The sequence below is a fragment of the Bombyx mandarina genome, chromosome 13 (assembly GCF_030267445.1).
Source record: "Bombyx mandarina strain Sakado chromosome 13, ASM3026744v2".
Classification (NCBI taxonomy): Eukaryota; Metazoa; Arthropoda; class Insecta; order Lepidoptera; family Bombycidae; genus Bombyx; species Bombyx mandarina.
In genome coordinates, this window is record NC_143220.1 from 6426225 (window position 1) to 6452109 (window position 25885).

Below are 25885 nucleotides of genomic sequence, written 5' to 3' on the forward strand. Positions count from 1 at the left end.
TTATATGCGATTTTTTTTTTTCGGTTAATATTTGTAAATTAAATTTTCACAATAAACACAGACACGAGAAAGCTGACGTTAATGATATAATAAAAATATGGACACCTTTTTCTTACACTCATATCATACACGTCAAGTATTTTACTGGTGGTAGGACCTCTTGTGAGTCCGCGCGGGTGGGTACCACCACCCTGCCTATTTCTGCCGTGAAGCAGTAATGCGTTTCGGTTTGAAGGGTGGGGCAGCCGTTGTAACTATACTTGAGACCTTAGAAGTTATATCTCAAGGTGGGTGGCGCATTTACGCTGTGGATGTCTATGGGCTCCACCCATCTAAGCCATAAAAAAAAAACAGTTAAAAATAATAGTGATAAATATAATGTTTTGATAGGCTTTGAACAACAACAACAACAAAATTAAACAAATACTAGTTACATTCTAAGAGCAAGAGAAAAGAGATAACAAGCCGCAGCAATGTCGACTAGTGACATTTCAAATGATAGGCTGTCGTAATAATCGTTGATTACCCGCATCAATTCCGTGCAATTCTCAATAGAACCAAGACGAGCCATGCATATCGAGACAACATACAATACCGGTACCAAAAAAGCTGGCAGTTAAAAAAATCTAAATTCGACACGTCCCCGATGGATCTAAAAATATGGAATCAAGCGAGAGTGCAGCCGCGACAGTTCGAAAGCATCATAAAAACCTTTGTTTCACACTAAACAATAAACCGGATCGTGTACGAGGACATTTCGAACGCACTAAACTTATCTTTATGTCTCTATTTCGTTTTAAAAATACATACAATACGCGTGCATTGACGCTCGACCTGAGATCAGAGCGTGGTATGGACTAAGATTATCGATGCTCAAGTGTATCGAAATGCTAGTGATTGTTTTGCGGTAAAATATTTTGAAATTATAACAATCAGCTATGCTTAGTTTATCGTTAATTATGTCTTTGTTATAATTAAATTTTTTTACGAATTAATTCTAGAATATAGAAGTTTAGTGAAGTCGTCGTGGCCTAAAGCATAAGATGTCCGGTGCATTCGTGCTGAGCGATGCATCGGTGTCGAATCCCGCAGGCGGGTACCAATTTTTCTCATGAAATACGTACTCAACAAATGTTCACGATTGTCTTCCATGGTGAAGGAATAAAATCAAACCCGCAAAGCTATAATTTGCGTAATTACTGATGGTAGGACCTCTTGTGAGTCCGCGCAGGTAGGTACTACCGCTATGCCTATTTCTGCCGTGAAGCAGTAATGCGTTTCGGTTTGAAGGGTAGGACAGCCGTTCTAACTATACTTGAGACCTAAGAACTTATATCTCAAAGTTAGTGGCGCATTTACGTTGTAGATGCCTATGGGCTCTAGTAACCACTTAACACACCAGGTGGGATGTGAGCTCGTCTACCCTTACAAGCAGTAAAAAAAAATCGGTTGGCCAGTGGTGCACCACTTCTAATTTACAACAACAATTATTGTCTCAAAAAACGCTGATTTATTTCAGTCATCAAGAAAACTCATTCAGTTCTGCCCTCGTGCGTTCATGTAAATCTGTCACCGCTTCAATAAAGATGGCGACGTCGCGTAATTCAACGAACATGACGCGTTCAAGAGTAGGTAATATAACTTAGATGGGTCCCCAGTCGGCAGTTACAACGGTGCCATCGTCTCAACCTGGCATTTTGATAAGGACGACGTATTTTTATTGCCACGTTGCTCTTGTATTGCATTTTACTGTTATAATTTAATGTACATATCATATTAGATATGTTAGGTATTCAAAGTATTCTCGTGCAAACAACATTATAGCCTTATTGTATTATAAATATGTCGGAGAAATCACTTTTTTTTTATTGCCCTTGTAGGCACACGATCATACGGCCCACCTGATGATGAGTGGTTACCGTCGCCCATGGACTTCAGCAATGCCAGGGTCAGAGCCAAGCCGCTGCCTACCGCTTAATACTCTCCACAAGCCTCGCTTGAAGAAGGACATGTCATAGCGCTCGGGAAACACCGTGGAGGGGAGCTCGTTCCATAGCCGGATGGTACGTGGCAAAAAAGATCTCTGGAAACGCACTGTGGATGACCGCAGTGGCTCCAGGTAGTATGAATGAACTCCACTCCGATGGCGGGCGGTGCGATGGTAAAAACGAGATGCCGGTATCATCTCGAACAATTCCTCAGAGCACTCTCCATGGAACATTATTAACATCATCGTCAGATATCACAGGGGCGAATAGGGTGATCGAGTTAGAGAAATATTGAGTACAACAATCATGTTTGCTGTCTTAGAACAATAAGGAAATCTCCTCTTGACGTTAGCAAACAAAAACGAATGACAGTTCTTAGGACGGAGGCACCGCTCTTCAAGAAGGCTGGTTGGTAAGTGTGATGGCGACTACGCGCTTCCATCGGCTAGGCTCTGTCGTAACACGAAGTTAGTCGAGTTCCGACGATACCGCAATCGTGCTGCCATCTCTCTGAAATCGTGCTGCGTTTCTTTTTTTTTTTATTGCTTAGATGAGTGGACGAGCTCACAGCCCACCTGGTGTGAAGTGGTTACTGGAGCCCATAGACATCTACGACGTAAATGCGTCACCCACCTTGAGATATAAATTCTAAGATCTCAGTATAGTTAGTTCGTTTAGCTACTAAACTAAAGGACCGTCTCCGAAAAATATATTACGTACATTTAAATCGCGAAAGTTAAAAGCAAAGGATAATTAGCAACACCAATAAAAAGGCTCTAAATCTTAGTTATTTCTTTAATCGATGAAGCGTCAATTATCTGATACGCATATGCTGGGGCTTAAAGCATGGGTTACTTGATCGAAACCGCGTAGACATCTACAATACCAGAAGTTCAGCCAAGCAACTGACTAATCAATATTCCGTTTAATTATCGTTTGATGATATGTCCTCGCACTGCAGAAACACCAAGAGTAAGGGAGTTTCAGTTAATGGGGTCTATTCGATATTTTATTTCCCTGAATATTTTTCTTATCCATACAGAATTGCGAAGATTACACAGATATATAACTTCTGTTGTATTTGAAAAAAAATCGAATCAACAGAGTCTGACTATCACAATAATAACAGGTTTCTAGTACAATAAATTTGTGTGTGGCAAGAAATACAAGATGAAAAAGTGAACAAATCTTTTCTTGGAATATGTTTCGGATAACAACAAAAAAAAACCTTTCGTTCAATACATATAATTCCATTCCCAAAGATTTCACGAACTCATCAGCTAAGTAGCCGGGAAATACTTAGGGTGATTTTGCTGTTGATGGAGTTCAGTTTGGCTACTAATGCAAATCTGCCATAAATCGTCAATGAATACCTCTGCGTTTGCCCCCGGATAGTGTTCGTTAGTCCGTGACAATTTATAGTATAAGTTTTAGATAGAAAAACTTGGTAAGCTCACGTTACCTCATCCCCCTTTGGGCTCCAACACTCGCTATCAATTGAGACGTCTTGTTATCTCTCATCGATTTATTTTCGTGTCAACGTGGATTTTTTCGAGAATTGTTCGTAAGTTCTTTCGTGAAATCCTTTTTGCTAAGGGATTAATTGGATGGTTTTGTAGCCTTATACGTGTTTTTTGTTTAGTAACTGCAAGATGGTTACACAATGTAATTTTGTTATCTAATATGCCAACTAATGTATAAATTAATTACAAATTATAAAATTTAAATAACTATACTAAAGTACTAAATACTATACTACTAGTTCAGAATATCTGACTGAAAATGCTTGATATGATGAAAATGAAAATGAATACATAATATATCTTTGTCTGTGTCATAGATGGATTTGAAAGATATCCGTCTGTTGAAATTAATCGGAGTAATTCATCCATTCAATCGGAGTAATACATCATCAAAAAACCTAAAAATATTCGTTTTTAAACAAAAAGAGGAAGATTAAACTTTTCCTCCGCATTATTTTAGTCCTCAACAATAAATAAAATGAAACGCACCAAATTACATTGTAAGGTCCCTGAAGTGACTTAAATAAAAGAGGAAAACTCTAGGAACGAAATGTTTTAAAAGAAAATGAGCTTTACAATGGGGTGGTCAAAGACTCGATTGCCTTGTGCAAAGAATAGCAAGATAATCTTGTTGAAAAGTCATTTTTGACCAATTTCCCTCCGTATTGAAAATATTTTATATAATGGCTGCGTCTTCGGTATAGGCTTTGTTTATTTCTGTCCGCTGGACGTAGGAGAAGCTTATTATGGCTACTTTGCGCATGAAATTCTATTGGCCGTATTAGAGCCAAATGCTCTGCTGAGCTTGCTTGAGCAAAATATAAAATGGAACTGTGAGCTATTGAATTTCGATTTTGAACTGATCAGGCCTAAACTGATCCGCAAAATACAGCCAAAGTTTTACCTATTTCCACCATATATTACCGTTTTGTACGAGTTCACACGACAAAGTGTACTTGATACTTTGATGGATGATGATGAATTAGTAGTAAAAACTGAATGAAATCGGAATCCTATAGCTGTGCATTATTCTCTGAATCGAAAAAAATACGATAATGTCTGATCATCAAATCTTAATTTTTTGGCAACGTAACGGTAATTAAAATTGAAAATGGCCGATTTTTTACTTTTGCTTTGTTAATCTTTACAACTGTTTTTATTGCATTAACTAAGCATTAGAACTCATGACTGGATGTCATCGTAGCTCATTCACTGATATCACAACGTGAATGTCGTCATACAATTTGAGACATGAGGTCAGTCTCAATTGAATTATTTAACGGCTGTCTCAACCTTTAAATCGGAACGTATGGCTGGTTCGCAGTATGAATATAATGGGATAGGTCAAGGTCACATCAGGTAGGCTGTGAGATCATCTGCTAACAGCTATGGCAGAAATGCTGTTCTATTTTTAAGTGATATTCTTTGCTTAAAATAGCTACTGTCATATTTACGGTACCAATATTTCTATCTAAATAGGCAAGGAACAATTCATTACAATTTTCTCCTACCGACTTTTTGATTAGTAGACGGTTTGTGAATCAGATTTTTTGTTTAGCCGCTATTCACCAGATTTAGAGCTTTCATAAATGTTTGGAAACAGTACGTTTGTCCATATCTTCACAAAGAAAGAAAATATGGCAATTACATAGCAGAAGAGGAATTATTTCCATATAATAAAACGCGTCGAAGTCTTGAGGTGTGATTGTGGTCGAATTTCGATAGCTGGGCGAACATTAGTCATTATTATTGGATTAGCTATTTTAAACCACGTCACCGTGTCGATGTTTATTATGGAAAATCGAGTTGGCCGCAATCGAACGCCGCGCCGTGCACCGCCCAACCACAAATGTAAAATGTACGCTTTCAACTGTTTCGCGTCCATGCGGCGTCGATATAATTACAACCCTATTTTCGTTTCACGATCGAGGTAATTGTGCTTTATTAAATTCGATTTTTTTCTTTCCGTATGTTTTTTTTCCTACCTAAGCTGATATCCTTGAGGGGCTATTTCAGCGTAACCTTAACTAGTAGGTGAGCTCACGGGGCTCAAACCTGACGACGTCGCTAACACGAACCCTAGCAAGAGCCGTGCCTCGCAGAATCTAACACCGGATCGGAAACGCGACCGAAGGAGAAGATCCAGCGAGAAACTCAGTGGGCTGTGTCTGTCACATCAAGTTTAAGCAAACATACCCTACGTTTGCTTTAACTCTCGACAACTTTTTTTTTTTTTATTGCCCTTGTAGGCAGACGAGCATACGGCCTACCTGATGGTGAGTAGTTACCGTCGCTCATGGACTTCAGCAATGCCAGGGACAGAGCCAAGCCGCTGCCTACAAATGCCTACAAATATGGTCAAACCTCTTTGTATTGTTTTTATTACTCCTCATTATCCATTTTTAGTAGGGGGTGTTACTATGTACTAATAAAAACGACTTTTACGATTGCAACCCTTTACAGATTAGTCTTGCCGTCCAGCTTAAATTCCTAGCTATTGATGTGATGTTTTTCATTTTATGAAGTCAAGAGGTATGCGCAAGCACACGCATGCATAAACACAGGGAGAGAGAGAGAGAGAGGAATAGGAAATAGTAGGGCGAGAAACTGCAAAAAATTACCTATACAGCTCACTTTGTCCTTTCCCTCTCTCCACGGTCGAGTGGTTCGAGAGACGGTCTGTCTATTTTCTCACTCTCGCTCTTCCTAAATTGTATCTTTTCTCTCTAGCCGTAACGCTTCCGTCGCGAGGAAAAATTTTACTCTCAACGCGCCTAAAATAATAAGATTGAAATTTCGTGCGAATACCAACCGAAGCGCAATTTCAATGAGAAATACGACGAAACAATATAATTCTAGAACGAACGTCATTAACATTAAGTAGAACGAAAGCTGAAACCATAATCAAACTTCGTTCGCTGTCTTGAAGATCAACTACTTAAGTTTTGCCTTTGATTAAACAGGCGACAAAGAGTTCTTGATTAAAATATCCCGAATGCAAGACTCCGGGGGTTGGGTTTAGCCAAGATTCTCGAGTGCTAGTCTAACGTTACATTATCTTTGATATTTGAAGTATTTTAACTTGTCTGTTTTGTTGGAATACGAGTAGGTTCCTTTGAGACGTCTGCGGTGTTCTAAGATCGAGGAAGTGACGATTTGAATAAAACAGTATATTAAGTCGCGTCAGAAGTAGCGTATTAAGAAAATTAAATCACATTACTCATTACATTACAATTACAAACTAAATTAAATTACCGCTCCAATTTATTACAGGTCCAATTTTTTTTTAATAAGTATATTTACTGTAGTACGATGTTGTACTGTACTTGTGTACTTTATATCCTGTACCGAGCTTTATATGTAATTGGGAAGTATTCTAGATGTCGAATATAAATTGTGATCTTAAACGAGTGGGTTTCTCCATGCTGCCTATTTCTGCTGCAAAGCAGTTATGAGCTCCAGTTTTAAGGGTGGGACGATATACTACAATTCAATTAAGACTTCGAGTTCGTAGCTCAAGGTGTTATTCACGTTGTCTATGAGTTTCGTTAACCTTTAAAATCGAGTGGGTGGGCAGTAGAAAAAACATTTATGTGATTATGAACGTCCCTTCGAGATTTAATTAACAAAAAAAAAAACATCCAAGCTAAAGATAGCATCGGCAGATCAGCGCAAATTTTAAATGATTTCATCAAGGGCATTAAATTAAACGGGATTTTGGGCCGAAAGTTATGAGAGACCATATTTTTTTCAGGCGGGCCGAACGGCTGCATCTAGCTACCTTCTAGAGGCGCGGAAAAACCGTAATTATATGTTTTACGTCGTTTTCCCCCTTTTTATTAGGGTTTTTATGTCGGGTTTTGAGTTAGAGCGCAAAGACGCTTAACGTACGCGCCTGTAAATTCAGGTTTAAGCCACTGACGTGGTTTACGAACGAGAATTTTTGAGATATATCTTTCGGGGTTTCGGTGCCGCATACCTCGGCATCGAATCAATGATCCGTCGTAATTTCGTTAGCTTATAAAACCACTAAAACCCTAGTTTCCACGCAGTGTATTAAAAATAGCACTTTTTATGTTTTCTTATTGTAATCAAATAAATTATTTTAATACCGAATTATTCATGGACAATGATGAAATTTTAAGAGCAACTCCTTGTTTTGTGAAGTACACAACTTAAACACATGTTCATGAGCTTAAATTATTACAATTATTGTTCATAAAGCTTTCTGAATAGCCGGCGTGGGTCACTGATCGCTAAACTTTTGTATGTCACACGAAGATATCAGTAGATCTTAAAGGGATATTCCAGTAAAACTTCGTTTCAGGTTGTTGATTGGTTTTTTTTTTATTTTTTATTTTTTTTTATTGCTTATTGTTGATTGGTTACGTAAGAAGACGGGAACGTGGCCCATTTAATCGTGAACAATTTTTTTTATGGCTTAAATGGTTGGACGAGCTCACAGCCCTGGTTGCTAAGTGGTTACAGGAGCCCATATACATCTACAACGTAAATGCAGCACCCACCTTATATATATTTTTAGTAGCTTACGACCCACTTGGTGTAGATCCCTTATTTGAGCTTCTCGACACGACAACGTGAATCCTGCCATCCATTTTAAGACATTAATCATCATTTGAAAAATTAATTAAGAATATTTGAAGCTATAACCTCAACAAGTTTGACGATTCATCCCATCTTTCAAACGAGATCACATGACTGTTTTACGATTTAAATCAGGAGGGTTGTGTTGCCTATCCGCCGTGCGCACTAATGCTACGATCTACTGCCAGTGCTTAGGCAATTTTACAAATGTTCAAAGGGTTTATTGATGAAACCGTGCTATTTCTTCCACTAAATTAAATATCGGCATAAAAGCATCAATCGATACGTGTACACCACCAGCTATATTATCATTAAGGGCCATGATCACTCACGGTTGTTGGGTTAAATACAAACAAAACAGAATATTGAACAAGAAATACACCACAAAAGCAAGGAGTGCGGAATCAGTGGTGAATATACAAAAGCCGTGGAGAATGTGGTTAATTCAGAACAAGTATGTACCTTAAACATCAGTTCATCTCACGAGCGAGACCCTTTGAGCTGGAAAACAAAAACGTATTTAGGTATTAACAAACTGTCAGACAAGGTTAGTATGGCAGTGGCTTCATATTGCGGTTTGGGCATGTTATTAAAACTAGAGGTCCCGCAGTAGTCGAAATTCGACTATAATTAATTGGAATTGTAAGTTTGTACACTATTATGATTGTATTTTATACTTCTATAATCAAAAATTTCGCCAAGACTATACTATAAAAATATTAACAAAGACAAACAATATTTAATCTATTCTCAATTTGATGTCAAGAACAAAAGTTTGACAATAAATAGTATGCATGCGTGTGTGCGTCAAATACATGGTATGTAGTGTGTGTAATGTTTTCTTTATTGATTTAATGTATCTTTTATGCATTATTTTAAAAAAATATTAACATTGTGCACTTCTTCTCTATATTCTCTATAAGTGTGGAAAATTTCATACCCCTCCGTCCGCGCAATTATCGTAAAAAGGGTATCGTACAAAGTTTTTGCTTCACGTATTAATATATAGATAGATGTATGTGACTAAAAGACAAATCAATCTGTATGTATAACAATTATTTAATCATAACTTGTGTCTTTGGCACGAACTGCGTATCTACTCGTATACGTCATTCAGTAAAACAAAAGGAAATGTTGCGCAAAAATATCAGTATTAGGTATTTCCCTCGGTTTACAACTTATGTGTCATTATTAAATTCTAACCAGTAAAATTGCGATACCTAACGTCTTTAAAAACTTTATATTTACCTAAACATATTTTTGTGGACAAAAAGAACTAACAGTATCATGGAGTCTATTAGTTTATTTGATAGGAACTTTCATAGTCACGATAAAAAGTTCCCTATTGTTAGATAAAATTTAAACGTAAAAGTAGCTTTAATTATATACACGAGACGCGAAAATCGAAGAAAGTACAATAAACCTAAAATAAAAAAAAATTGAAAGTAGTTATTTAATTAAATTGACGGTAGTTATTTAAAAATTTGAATTTCATGGAATAAGGACTTTTTGGCGGGAACGCGAGGAGTGAAGTTGTGTGATTTGTTTTGTTTTGTCTATTTAGTGTTTATTCTGGTTTAAATGTGTAATAATGGTGGTTTATTAACTGTTTAATATCTGTGAAAGTGCACAAATGTGGGAAAATGAAACAAAGCCGCTGGACGTAACTTCTCGAGATCCTCAAAAAAGTCCACTGAAAAAAATCTTAGAAAATGACCACCATTTTACTGAGATTATATTTCATTCTATATCATCTCATTTCATTTCATTTAATTTCATCCCAGTTGATTAATGTTTCAAATTAATCATGTTCACTTCATTTCACTCCATAATATCATTTTTGATAAAAATATGAATATAGATTAAAATAAGACATGACTTAAAGGTCTCAGTTACCAGGTCATAAAATCCATTAATAAATAATAATCATGGAATAACAAATTAAACGTTCTTGACCACGTAGAGTTTAAGGTGTTCGTAACGTTGAAAATAGTAAAATTAAAAGTAACAAACAAGATATTAAAACCATAAAATTAGTTTTGAATGATGTGTCATTTCGTTTTAAATAAGACCGAGTTGCTTTAGAAGGACAATAAAACCACAAAACCATCCAAGGTTACCCAACAGGCGACACGTAGAACAATGAACGATTGAGTAATTCGACAACGGCTCCCATTATGGCCCATTGACCAGGGACGCAGTTAGGTCACGACCACAATTATACATTCATTGTACCGTGGCGGGCGAGACGAATTTTATTTTTTAATGCCTCGAATCAACCTTATTTGGCTTGATGTCGTGATGTGTGTATTTAGTAGCTTGTTATTTGCATCTTGACAAGGAAAAAAACATACATAATTTTTTTTATTCTTTAAATGGGTGGCCGAGCTCACATCCCACCTGATGTTAAGTGGTTACTGGAGCCCATAGACATTCACAACGTAAATGCGTCACCCACCTTGAGATATAAGTTCTAAGGTCTCAAGTACAGTTACAACAGCTGCCCTACCCTTCAAACCGAAAAGCATTACTGCTTCAACGCAGAAATAGGCAGGGTGGCAGTAAATAAACGTCTATGATTTCCGTTCGAACTTTTGAATATTTTTAGATTTTATATCTAAAATTAAGGGAGGTTTAGATTCCAAGAAAACTAAAATACTGTACATCATCATCATCATCATCAACAGCCCACAGTCGTCCACTGCTGGATATAGGCCTCTCTCAATCTACACCACTGAGCCCGGTCTGCGGCTCTCCTCATCCACTTCTTGCCGGCCACCGTACGGAGGTATCGTACCATCTAGCCAGGGGGCGTCCCACGTTACGTCTTCCGCTGCGCGGTCTCTACTCTAGAGCCCGTCTGCTCCAGCGATCGTCAGTACAGTAAATACAGTACGCATGATACTAATTGTGGTCGTGTGCAAATAATGGTTCGTATTGTGGAATACATCAGTATGTCGTGCAATAGTTATAAAAGTAATATCACGTCTAATGAAAAAAATAGTTTGGAAAGAACAAAATTAGGGAAAATCGCTTCGGAAAATTCAATAAACATTGCGAATTCCGAATCGGGACACCGATACTTCTGTAACGTGAGAAAGCGTGCCGTGAAACAGTCCTGCAATCGGATGCAGTGGAAAGAGACGCTGATCCGGAATGAGCCGTAGCGAGAAAAGGACGGAATCCGTGCGGATCGTGGAGCACGACCGGAATTCCAAGTGCTGGGATCCGGGATGGACCCGGTTTACGTTTTGGCTTAGTTTTCTGGATTTAAGGTGTTGCGGCACCGAACTTTGGTCTAATGCAATCTAGCATTTATTTCTAATGCACTTTAGAGTTGGATTGCTTTAGCTATGTTCCACTGAAACACATTTTAGTTTGTATAGCCACTGGAAACAATTACTTATTTTTTTAGATACGTAAATATTTTTCTATCTATTGGTAATTTTGTTTCGTCATTTTTATTCATGTCGTATTAAATTTCCAAGGCGTTTTTCTATTGTTATTTTGTAGTATTTGACGGCTACCCTTATTTTAATTTCTTACCAATATAACCTTCATATGAAAGGTCAAAGTCTATAATTCATATCAATAGTGGCTGTTCTATTATAATTTGTAGAATTTGTAATCTAATATAATTATCCATGCCCATGGCATTAAGTCCGCCTGTGTACAAGTTTTGTTTTGTGCATAAAGTATAAATAAATAACTAAATAAATAATTTGCGCAATTACTGGTGGTAGGACCTATTGTGAGTCCGCACAGTTAGGTACCACCACCCTGCTTATTTCTGCCGTGAAGCAGTAATGCATTTCGGTTTGAAAGGTGGGGCAGCCGTTGTAAAGTATACTTGAGACCTTTGAACTCATATCTCAAGGTGGATGGTGCCTATCGTTGTAAATGTCTATGAGCTCCGGTAACCACTTAACACCAGGTGGGCACGTCTACCCACCTAAGCAATAAAGAAATTAAAAAAATGCCCTCGACCTCACTCACAAGTTTGAGTGAAGAAATATAAGCGCATCTCACTTATATCTCAAAGTTTTAGATCACATTAATGTCAATTGCTCGGTTAACGTCGGTGTACAGTGAGCTCAAATAGTCGACGATCGCCCCTCAGTCGAATCAAACTAAAATCAATGAACAATAAACTCATAAAAGAAAGAAATTATTCCAGAAAAAAACCAACGATGCGAGCCGACTTTCTCCTTTGACGTGAAGTTTCAAAGAAAAAGCAATAGCGGTAATTATTAATGAGCTAGAGAGACTTGTTGAATATTTCCATGTTTTTTTTATGGTCGCTGCGTTATCATACTTTTTAACTCGCGCTAGAAGATGATCGAGCTCCTGTGGATTTGGTTGTGGTCCAAGCGCTGACAATATCCGTGCAGTTGATTTTTTTTTATTGCTTAGATGGACGAACGAGCTCACAGCCCACTTGGTTTTAAGTGGTTACTGGAGCCCATAGACATCTACACAGAAATGCGCCACACATCTTGACATATAGTTCTAAGGTCTCAGTATAGTTACAACGGCTGCCCCACCCTTCAGATCGAAACGCATTACTGCTTCTCGGCAGAAATAGGCTTTGTAAACATTATTTTAGCGAGTATTGTTTTTGCCTACGAAGCAGTGTAAAAGTAAATTCAGACCTTATTATCTCGATACTTACTATCGTAAGCTTAGGACACTTTTGCGCTGTCGGCCTCATATAGCTATTTATGAAGTGTTCTTAACTGTTGAAGCAGTAGTATCGGGTAACAAAAAAAATTTGCACAATTTACAAATCTCCATAAATACTTATGGAAAAGGCTTTTTTTATTGCCCTTGTAGGCAGACGAGTATACGGCCCACCTGATGGTGAGTGGTTACCGTCGTCCATGAACATCAATGCCATGGGCAGAACCAAGCCGCTGCCTACCGCTTAATACTCTCCACAAGCCTCGTTTGAAGAAGGATATGTCATAGCGCTCGGGAAACACCGTGGAGGGGAGCTTATTCCATAGCCGGATGGTACGTGGTAAAAAATACCTCTGGAAACGCACTGTGGATGACCGCAGTGGCTCCAGGTAGTATGGATGAACTTTACTCCGGTGGCGGGCGGTGCGATGGTAAAAACGAGATGATGGTATCATCTCGAATAATTCCTCAAAGCACCCGCACGGGATGCTACCGCAACCTTGCTTGTTTCTGCCACGAAGCGGTTAAACGTTTTGGTTTTAAATGTAGAACAGCTGCTATGTAATACAACTGACACGCTTAACAGTCGTCGTGGCCTAAAGGATAAGACGCCCGGTGCATCCGTGTCTAGCGATGCACCGGTGCTCGAATCCCGCAGGCGGGTACCAATTTTTCTAATGAAATACGTACTTAACAATTGTTCACGATTTACTTCCACGATGAAGGAATAACGTCGAGTAATAAAAATCAAACCCGCAAAAATTCTAATTTGCGTAATTATTAGGTACCCACCACTCAGCCTATTTCTGCCGTGAAGCAGTAATGCGTTTTGGTTTGAAGGCCAATAAAAAAATCATGTCCACTGCTGAATCTACTAGACCTCTTCCGATTTGCGCAATTAAGTCCTACCAGAGGTCCCGCAGTAGTCGAAATTCGACTATAATTAATTGGAATTGTAAGTTTGTACACTATTATGATTGTATTTTATACTTCTATACTCACAAATTTCGCCAAGACTACACTATAAAAATATTAACAAAGACAAACAACATTTAATCTATTCTCAATTTGACAACAGACGTCAAGAACAATAGTTTGACATAAATAGTATGCATGCGTGTGTGCGTCAAATACATGGTATGTAGTGTGTGTAATGTTTTCTTTATTGATTTAATGTATCTTTTATGCATTATTTTTAAAAAAATATTAGCATTGCGCACTTCTTCTCTATATTCTCTATAAGTGTGAAAAATTTCATACACCTCCGTCCGCGCAATTTTCGTAAAAATGGATACAAAGTTTTTGCTTCACGTATTAATATATAGAGCCCTATTTGCACGTTTATCTTTCCCAGCAAATTATTAACGTAATCTAGATTAATTTATTCAATTTCGACAGTGTGTCCATCACATATTCAGGCGCCGCGCCGCTGTTTCGATTTCAACTCGTTATCGATTCATGCGACGCTGCAACGTTTTGTGTATTTTCAGACCGAAAGTGTATAAATGTTGTAGGGAACTTTGTAATAGTCGTTTTCTTTATCTAGGAATTGCTTAACATTTAGGTATGTATAATTCTCATGCTACACGCTAAGCAAAAAGAAACTCGGGTTAAAAATGAAATTTAATGAGAATATCATCAATATTGGATGACCCAAGAACTAACTAGTCATTTTATTAATTAACTCAATACAATTTAAATGGGATCAAATGAGAAGCAATATATTAAAAAAAAAGAGTCACGAAAATCTAGGTTTATCTTGGATAAAATTCTGAAGTAATATCACACAATTTATAAAAAAAGTACAGTCGAGTTGAAAACGGTCTTATTAGTTATTGAAGGGATACCACGAGATAGGTGATAAGATCTTGTGAACAATGAAATTAAATGTAGAAGATTTAATATAAGAATTTCCGTTGTGATAAATGAGTGTTCAAGTTTTTGATATGAATTGTAACTTCGTAATTTTACTTATACACTTTTTTCCTACCTAAGCTGATAGCCTTGAGAGGCTATTTCAGCGTAATCCTACCAAGTAGGTGAGCTCACGGGGCTCAAACCTGACGACCTTGCTAACACCCTCGCAAGAGCAATGCTTCGCAGAAACTACTACATGAAACTCAATGGGCTTAAGTATGGAAGTTGACGTTAAAGAGTAAAAAATAATACGCTTTCAGTTTAGCATACAAAACAATGGTGACAAACTTATTTAAAAAAAAAAAAGCTGATGGATTATTTCCTGAGCGCTATGACATATCCTTCTTCAAACGAGGCTTGTGGAGAGTATTAAGCGGTAGGCAGCGGCTTGGCTCTGCCCATAGTATTGCTGACTGAGAGTAGTCAGGTGGGCCATATGCTCGTCTGCCTACAAGGGCAATACAAAAAAAATTTAAACGACATACGGTCCAAAATTAAACATTCACGGTATCAGGCTATGTGACGAAGCGAAAATTTTAATGTTCTAAATAAAGAAAAGAATACAGTAAAGCAATTAACAACTCACTTATATAACTATAACTGCAGTCTTCTCCATTCTGTTGCGACTCACCTGCGGACAAACAAAATATGGTGTATTCAACTGTATAATCATCTATTGGGAATGAATAATTATTTGGTAGGTAGGTACAAAATCGAGATTCGCTGTGTTATAAACGTCTCGTGTGCGACATATTATACTCTATTCCAATTACGAAGTCCCATGAGACAGATGTTATTATTATGTTATTGTGTGTGTGAATTAATTGTATAATGATTTAGATAATGATACAAATATTAAATATTTACTAACAATCCGCTACGTTAACTGGTCTCGTGGTAAGTTCGTAAAGAACTTGTGTTACAGGTACCAGATAACGGAAATAAATATAAGACTTTTATCATACACATACATATATTTAATTTACATCCATAACCCTGGAAAAGACATTACATACAAATATCTTCCCTTGGCGGGATTCGAACCCGCGGCCCCCTTGTGTAGTGACCATGTCACTTACCACTACACCAGACGGTCGTCAAGCCGTCATGATCATTATCTAAATCAATCATTTAGATAATTATTGATTTAGTTTATGATTTAGATGTGTATTTTTTAAATTATGTTTACGACCATGAACAAAAAATGGTTATTATTTCAAATTATACGAAACGTGGAGAGTTACGTTCTAAGAAGTGTCAAAAGGGACTTCTTAATTGGAATAGAGTATATTAGATCGTAGGAGTAGGAACTTCCCTTCTGTCTGATTCCGTCGTGATCACTGGAGGGTAGGGAAGCTTGTACCAATTTAATTGAGAAATAGGTCTTTTTTTTAGTTTTTTTATTGCTTAGATGGGTAGACGAGCTCACAGCCCACCTGGTGTTAAGTGGTTACTGGAGCCCATAGATATCTACAACGTAAGTGCGCCACCCACCTTGAGATATAAGTTCTAAGGTGTCGGTATAGTTACAACGGCTGCCCCACCCTTCAAACCGAAACGCATTACTGCTTCACGGCAGAAATAGGCATCTGTTGTCCCAAGATGAGCAGCAGCACTTATATCCTGCTGTCCATGAGATCCAATAACCGAATTAAGGTGGACTTTGAGCTCCTCATTTATATGCAACTTCCAAAAGAGCGTCTTGAATTGAATTTTTCAAGAGCTTGTTAAATTTAGAAGTATTCAGAGTTTTTGGTTTTCATTTATTTGGTGAGTACCCACATATTACAGATCAGGACAATACGTTCAGTAGAAATTAGATGTTGATACAATTACACGTGTCGATTGCATGCGCTGGTGAATCGTGCGGTTTGTTTTTGAATTCGATAAATAAGTAAAATAAAATTATTATCAACAAATTTGTCAAATACGTAAAAAACCTAATCAGGTAACTTGAAATATGAAGCCGGCCATATGAAGATTATGTTAGAGAATATTTCTTACGAAAGATTTAAGTTAGCTGTCGTTGGGTTTTTAATACTTTTACCTATTGTATCCTTTGCTAACTAGTCGTGGCTAAGACGAACCTGACTATTTCTTTTGCTTGCATTGAGTGCTCATTTCACTAATATTTGCTCTTTGACAATAAAGAAAAATACTGACGAATACTATTAAAAATACTATAAAATCGAAAGATAGAATATTGTATATAAACTTATATCACCCAGAATTAGAGGTAACTTAATCTACAGCCAAAAACTCCTCAGATTTTAATGAATTCGTTCATAAGCATCAAAACGTTGCAAGACAAAGCCATCGAAAAATTCAATGAATCATCACTCCAAGTTTAGAATTCAATCATTCATGCAACGCGTCGAAATATGTATAATTTGAACTTTATTTTCAAGGGGCCAGAACTCAAATCGTCAGGCGACATTCAAGTTGACAGCTGAAAATGTAACGTCACGGGGCATTAGATTCGAATATGGAACTCCTTAAAATGTCGTCACGGATGAAATGTTCGGTGTTTCGTTCGTGAAATCAAGTCGGTTCTTAAATTTGGAACATTTTGTGTTCCAATTTACAGACGGGCAAATTCTTTTATTTTTATTTTCTAAATCGTCGTGCCCTAATGGATAAGACGTCCGATGCATTCGTGTTGAAGCGATGCACCGGTGTTCGAATCCCGCAGGCGGGTACCAATTTTTCTAATGAAATACGTACTCATCAAATGTTCACGATTGACTTCCACGGTGAAGGAATAACATCGTGTAATTAAAAATGAAACACGCAAAATTATAGTTTGGGTAATTACTGGTGGTAGGACCTCTTGTGAGCACGAGTGGGTGCCACCGCCCTGCCTATTTCTGCCGTGAAGAGTAATGTGTTTCGGTTTGAAGGGTGGGGCAGCCGTTGTAACTATACTGAGACCTTAGAACTTATATCTCATGGTGTGTGGCGCATTTACGTTGTGGATGTCTATGGGCTCCAGTAACCACTTAACACCAGGTGGGCTGTGAGCTCGTCGACCCACCCATCAAAGAAATAAAAATAAAAAAAAAATCGGACTTCGAAAATAGGTAGCTTTTTTATTTCAATTAATAAAGTTTTATTTCTTAATCGGACTTCCGATAAACAGGGTTAATTTTATGGCAAAATTTGGCTCAACTAGTCGATACATTTGGGAAATTGACATCAGTTTTGATTTGTAACAAGTACTAAAATAAATAAAATCCTTTTGGGAATTTTCGAACACTTGCCTGATAATTTTCATATTCTAGAAAAAAATATCACATATCAAAGAGCCAACAAAATTTAGAGGTACGCTGGCTAAAATACGCGCCGTCTTTCTCTTTTATAATGACGTAACCGTATACTTTATGGACCAGCGGAATTTAATTTTGAGGCCCTTTATATTTTTGACCAGCCTGTCCCTCTGACGGAGGAAGATAAGGTCCGTGGTATAAATCACGCGAAGCTATGGAACGAAGATCTCTTTACAGATAGTAAGTCTATAATTATTATGTGTGGGGAAGTCGAGCAATGCACATGGGATTCAATAGATAGACAAAAACAAACACTATTGCATTTATAACATTTCTATTGGTCATTCATTATCTTAATGTTACTACTACCGCTACTCCGATAGTTAGTGTTTGGCAAAACGAAATGATAATGTCAATCTAAATTACGAATCAGTATGGTATGATAAAAAATTCAAAACAACCTAAACGCTCTGTAGCAGTGGAGACTGGGAAATGTCAGACATGCTAGTAAAAATCCTGAGTATTAGACATTTCTGCCTATAGTCTGATGTTATTGAAATATTTATTATATTAGTATATTTTAGGGGGAAGAGGTCGATCGAAGAAGACATGGATGGAGTGTGTGAATAATGATATGAGAGAGGAGTGAGTGTTGCGATGACGGCTGATAGAAGAGTATGGAATAGAAAAATTTGTTGTACCAACCTCACCTAGTGGGATAAGGTGGAGAAAAAGAGAAGAGATTATATTAGTACATTTTATTTTTAACTAATTATAAAAATTAAAAAAATTTAGTTACTTGATTTACATATCGACGCTTGAAAGGCAAACGTGACTAAGCGACAATGCGTGAACTTTACAGTAGACTAATTTAAAGTTGAAATACCTGAAAAAAATCTTTTTTAACGAATCTAGCTGTATGATTGAAATTATTTTAATAGACTTACAAACATATATTTTTTGCGCATAGAATATGGTTATTGCCAATCATTTATGTACAAAGCAGTTATTGTCGCTTAGTCACGTTTGCCTTTCAAGCGTCGATATGCTATAATATAAGATCTTTAGCTCGGTGGATAGCAAGTTTAAGTTGTCACAAAGGGAGGCACGTTAGTTCTTTATCACGGCCATTGAGGTCGCTAGCACGTACGCATATTAGGAATATGGACCCCTTAAAGAGGTCACCCGGGGTCGTTTATGACGTGTCTTGGAGCTTACTTTTTATTCCACTACTGGAATCTCGTGGGAAAGTGGCATAGTCGATTTTTTACTAGCTGCGTGTACTCAAGTTGAATAAAGAATTTTATATAGCTGGTCTAATATTTTAATTACGAAATAGATTAGTAAATGTGTTCATTGTTTAACTGGAATTCTCATAACGATTCAAGAAATAACATGGTTTTTTTTTCATTTAGATTTCACAAACCATCTCACGGCTCAGCTCAGGTTTGAAAGTTTACAAAAGCCCATAGGCATCGCTATGTAAAACGCAAAGTCGCATGAAATGGCAACTGCCCAATCCAACGAATCTGAACGCAGGACTATCTAGACTAATCTAGAGGTAGCAGGGTTTACTCACGCGAGCTCATAATACATCATAATATCAGTATACTACGAAAAATCATTCCCAAGCGGTCAATTAAACCTGCCTAGTCTTTCTCTGACAAAAATCACTCAAAATCTATACTAATATTATAAAGCTAAAGAGTTTGTTTGAACGCGCTAATCTCAGGAACTACAGGTCCGAATTGAAAAATTCTTTCAGTGTTAGATAGGCCATTTATTAAGGAAGGCTATAGGCTATATAACATCACGGTAAGACCAATACAAGTGGAGCACCAATAAAGAATGTTTCAAAATAGGGGTTTAAATAGCTCCTTAACATATTCTATAATTCAAAAATATTTCCTTTTTCTACGTAAATAAAGTGGGGTGTAACATTTAGCGTTATGCCATAGTAACTATATCACGCGGACGGAGTCGCGGACAAAAGCTAGTCTTATATATAATTACGGCTGTCAACACAAAATCACAGTTTTTGAATGCGTAAAATAAAATACAACAGACGCTTTCTACGAGAAATTTAGGATAGTTACAACAATACTGAAACTTCGACGAATATCACATTCGTTAATACTAAAAATAACAGTCAACATATTTGTGCGGAGATCACAAAAACAATAAATCATTCGCAACATCCTAAGCACTAATTTTACTGGTGGTAGGACCTCTTGTGAGTCCGCCATCACTCTGCCTATTTCTGCCGTGAAGCAGTAATGCGTTTCGGTTTGAAGGGTGAAGCAGCCGTTGTAGTTATACTAAGACCTTAGAACTCATATCTCAAGGTGGGTGACGACATTTACGTTGTAGATCTCTTACGGTCTATGGGCTCCAGTAATCACTTAACACCAGGTGGGCTGTAAGCTCGTCCACCCATCTAAACAATAAAATAAAATAAAACTAAATCGAGGACAATATAAAGCTTTAATTATTGAATTCATTGATATCGTTTTAACGCGATAGATGTCCAAATGTTCGGTGGCCTTTGACGTAATTACCAAAAAAAAAAGACAAAACTAACAGAATCCTTTCATTGAAAAGGGGACAATATGTGGATATGAGCTCTCGAGTATCAATGTGCCCGTATCCAGAACAAAGCGTGTACCGCATTTCGGGTAAGCAACATGTGATTTTGAATTTTACCTTTCCAGTAACAAAGTTCATTTCGCAGTAATAAGTATATTTTATTTGAATATAGGCATTATTAGGATTTGGTTGTCTTTAGTAGCGAACGAGGATCGCCCGTTTCGCGGCAGTGGTTCGGCGTGGCAAAGACCAGACCACTGGTTCGAGATACACCAATACATTTTAAGGAATTTGTTACTTAAACTTAATGTCACATTTATTAATTTTTGAAACGAAGTTCCTTATGGGATGATGCGGAGGGGTACAGTAACCGGGAAAAAACGTCCGTAACGTAAGTTTATTATTATTTATGTATAGTCTTAGTATGATGGCTATACAGTGTCTAATGTATAGTCTACGTGATGACGGTTATTATTATTATTTATTTTAAGCGGCTACCGGAGCCCATAAACATCTACAACGTATATGCCGCCACCTACCTTGAGATATGAGTTCTAAGCTCTCCGTTTTTACAGTACAATGGCTGCCCCACCCTTCAAATTGAAACGCATTACTGCTTCACGGCAGAAACAGGCAGGGCGGTGGTATCTACCTGTAGTGGGTGGACTCAAGAGATCCTACCACCAGTAATTACGTAAATTATAATTTTGTAGGTTTGATTTTTACTGCACGATGTTATTCCTTCACCATGGAAGTCAATCACGATTTACAAAATCTTCATTTTCCAAATGAAATACGTATATTTCATTAGAAAAACTGGTATTTGCCGCCGGGATTCGAACACCGGTGCATCGCTAGATACGAATGCACCGGACGTTTTATCCTTTAGGCCACGACGACGATAAATATCATATACTAAACCTATATTAGTTTTCTTAATGTCGATATTTTCTGTGTATACATGACGCTATTTCTGTATGTTCCTGCCCACTGAGTTTCTCGCCGGATCTTCTCAGTGGGTCGCGTTTCCGATCCGGTGGTAGATTCTACGAAGCACTGTTCCCGGTAGGACCAGTGTTAGCAACACCTTCGGTTTGAGCCCCGAAAGCTAACCTACACGCTAGGGCAACGCTGAAATAACCTCTCAAGGCTATCAGCATAGGTAGGAAAAAAAAAAGTATGTTCTAATCTACTGCTCTAAACAATTAAGCTCTTTGTTCACAATAGATTCACCGAACGCTAACAATAAATTGGTGTGTTGTTATTGTAGACATTGTTCGACTGATGCCGTTGGAAGACCAGCACCACCGCCAGAAGTGTATTCTTTACTGCCTTGCTTTTCTTATTATTTTGTTTATGTTTTTCATTTGGATTACCAATAGAAGCACCTTCGAGTCATATCTATCTATGTATGTATGTGGCTTACAAAAACACTACTTCAAAAGTACTTGACCGGCTTCAAACCCGCAACCGTATATAGTATAACATCACAGACCATTAAGGCATTAAAGTAAATGTTTTAATAGAAATAGACGTTGTGCTGGTAGGTACCGACCCGCGCGACGTCAATATCTAAGAACCGAACCACGAGAACACGAAAGCTATAACGAATTCGAGAACTTTAAATTTTCACATAAAAACATTAAATAACATCGTAAAAGTTAATTTTAATTAACCACACTACGACTCGAAATATGAAGAAAATGCCTAGTAAAAAGATGAAAATTCATTAAAATAATACTGTCAATGACATGGCCAATGGTAAGCTTAAGCTGGTACTAGAGAATGACGCGTCTATCAGAAAATTATTCAAGGGTTACTCTGATAATATTTGCTACCTGCTCTCTCAAGAATCAAATGCGATGATCCTACCCGAAACATCTCTAGTCAAATACACCACACAACATATTTAACGTACGTAGGTATATACATAAAGAAAAAAAAAAAAAAAAAAAGTAAAAATACATTCTAAGAAATCGAGAGCCAGTAGTAGGCCGTCTAGCGCCGGAAGTGACAGGGGTAGGCGGCGACGTTACTTCCGGCCGCGACTACAGCGCCGCCCCGCGTCTAATCACGAAACGTTACAACGCTGACGTTTAATTAACCATCAAAAGGGAGGTAGTTTTGAATATTGAGGGAAAATGGTGAATGCATAATTTGATACATTTTGTTGGGCTACTCTACACATACACGGCAAGTTTCGTTCTCAATCGCTATCGCTAATAATGTCAATGAAAAGATTGACATATGCCCGAGATTCACTGACATCATTATTATTACTAGCGGTCGCACAGAAAACGAAATTCGACTATAATTATTAATTTAAATTATAATTTAGAACATTATTACGGTTCTATTTTCAAAAAGTTTACTTCTTTAATCACATATTTCGCCAAAGCTACACTATAGGCAAATAATATTAAAGACCAACAATATTAATCTATTCTCGGTTAGATCACAGACCTTAACAATAAACAAAAGAGTATTTATATATATGCGTGTGTGTGTGTGTGTGTCAAATACATGGTAGAATATGTAATGTTTAATTTATTGATATAATGTATTTTTCCGCATAATTTTAAAAAGGTATTAGCATTTTGCACTCCTTATCTATATTCTCTTCAAGTGTGGGAAATTTCATACGCCTCCGTCCGCATAATTTTCGTAAAAAGGAGTACAAAGTTTTTGCTTCATCATGGTTCTAGGCCGGTTTTGGCAACGGCGACCATAATTTTCTGTTCAATAACTTAAGAGCTAATGTCCACGCCTCTCATGCGCTCTAATACGGCTATAGTAACCTATCTTGTTCTTAAACGTGCGCAAAAGGAAGCTACACGTAAGAACACCACCCACGAAGTTGTAAAAAATGATGGAGCCTATTAATATATGGATTACTATACTGACAGTGACGCAGTACTTAGCTCAAGTTTCTTTGTTTGTTCTTTCTGAATCTAAATTCTTAATACAATCTATACATTTCAGTTTCTAGTTCCGAAAAGCAAATTCTATTTTGAGGCCTAACGCACGTGGGTGGTTTGTTCCCGATTATTTATTATGCACAGTACAAATAGGAGCATCTAGCGGTTCGTTCACTCAGCATCACCCGGATTAAATTTGGAAAAGGTTAAACAAAGACCTGTCTTTTTGGGCCAAGCACATCTGATCAACATATCTTGAGCTTTACTACAAAAAAACATGTCATTTTGGGATCCTTCGGTAATTTAAGTGAAAATCAAATGAATAACATTTATTACTGGTGGTAGGACCTCTTGTGAGCCCGCGCGGGTAGGTACCACCACCTTGCCTATTTCTGCCGTGAAGCAATAATGCGTTTCGGTTTGAAGGGTGGGGCAGCCGTTGTAACTATACTCGAGACCTTAGAACTTATATCTCAAGGTGGCTGGCGCATTTACGTCGTAGATGTCTATGGGCTCCAGTAACCACTTAACACCAGGTGGGCTGTGAGCTCGTCCGCCCATCTAAGCAATAAAAAAAAAACTAACAATCTTGTTTCTTGTAGAAACTATATACTGATCCAATAAGTGAAATTAATATAGATCTTTGAGACCTTAGTAATGGTGGCTGGCACAACACTATTCAAAAACCACATCAAATAATGAAACAAGCAATGGAAGATGCTGAACATTAACCGCGGAATAAATTACAGGTCCCGTTGTATATATTCAGGGCGCTGTCTTCCGAGCCGTTCGTGCGTGAAGAACCAATAATGACAGAAAGTCTACACAATTTGAAGAATAAAAACCACCAAGAACCTACCGCAACGTTTGTCGTAAAATTGCAGGCGTCCACCTCTTTTTGTATTTGATTTCTAAAATTGATCGTGCAAATAAATAATAAAAACCTCTATGTGTTTAATCGTCAAGTGTACACGTATCAAATGGTGTTGGGACGTCTTGTGAGTCCGCACGGGCTGGTACCACCACTTTGTCTATTTCTGCCGTGAAGCAGTAATGCGTTTAGGCTTAAAGGGTGGGGCAGCCTTTGTAACTATACTGAACTTCTTTATCTCACGGTGGGTGGCCCATTTACGTTGTAGATGTCTATGGGCTCCCGTAACCACTTAACACCAGGTGGGCTGTGAGCTCGTCTATCCATTTAAGCAAATAAAAAAAAAACATGGCATTCAACGTGTTAATAGCCAGAAAATATACTACGATATTGATTTCAATAGACCACTTCTCCAACTTCTGGTTATCAGACTGAGTTAGTATTCACATTTTATGATCTAATAAATTTTATACAGTTCTGTTCCTAATTCCCAACTCGAATATGGTTTGGTAAGACGTGCCGACACTGACTGTTCATCATTCATCTTGCTAATTTCTGTTACAAACATAGGATGGTACCTTCCTACAGTGCAATTATGTCCTTGTCTTTTAGATTTGCATTGAATTCGTGATGAAGAACTCAGTGACGTTTTCTCTGTGTCCAAATCGATATATTTTCCGGCTATGGAATGAGCTCCCCTCCACGGTGTTTCCCAAGCTCTGACATGTCCTTCTTCAAACGAGGCTTGTGGAGAGTATTAAGCAGTAGGCAGCGGCTTGACTCTGCTCCTGGCATTGCTGAAGTCCATGGGCGACGGTAACCACTTACCACCAGGTGGGCCGGATGCTCGTCTGCCTCCAAAGGCAATAAAAAAAAAATTTAATTCATTAAAAAATATGATTCGCCATTGCAATCCTACAATTAATTTTAGAGTTCAAACATATCCCGTTTTCCAAACAATTGTCTAACCATTAAATATTGTTTCGGTTTTACTTACACTACTTAGTTTAAACCACGTTAGCTATGTAAACGGTCCCAAACTAACAATACACATGTAGAACCGAAATCCTATGACTGCGGGCGAAGCAAAATAAATCCGGTTAAAATCCAGACATAACTAAAACAACGAGTGGCAGGCTTAATCGATTTCTAACAAAAAGTGCTGCATTTTAACATTCACAACGCGGATGTAACTGTTTTTTTGGAACGAAGTTCCTTATGGGACGATGCGAGGGGGTACCCTAACTGGGGGAAAACGTCCGTAACGTAAGATTTTTATTAGTAATGCACACATTGTACGACTTAACTTTGTAATAACGTACAAAAAATAACATATTTTTTATCATTCATTGACCATGATCTTAGAGCGTTCGTTTGCGCAATACACTAACTCTTACGCAAACAACCGTGAATGAAGTGTACCACAATAAGTTCGTACGTTACCGAATGACCGTGGGTTGTTGTGAAACCTCCAGTTTTATTTGCTTTATACCTCGAATAGAATTTAAAATTAATATTTTTATAATATGGA

At 37.6% G+C, this 25885-nt stretch overlaps 1 protein-coding gene across 11 annotated transcripts in view; it reads right to left on the reverse strand.

The window, feature by feature from the left end:
- The window catches only part of Ten-m (teneurin transmembrane protein Ten-m), a 774430-nt gene that overhangs the window by 226553 nt on the left and 521992 nt on the right, over positions 1 to 25885 (reverse strand). For 5 of the 11 annotated variants that reach the window (XM_089732314.1, XM_089732312.1, XM_089732313.1 and 2 more), the window contains one exon: positions 15300 to 15344. The exons of 5 other annotated variants lie outside the window; for them this stretch is intronic. In XM_089732314.1, coding sequence (XP_089588440.1) covers positions 15300 to 15344 — 45 coding nt within the window. Of the gene's footprint in view, positions 1 to 8578; positions 8618 to 15299; positions 15345 to 25885 lie in introns of all 11 variants that reach the window. One more of the 11 variants, XM_089732320.1, reaches the window with a different exon arrangement.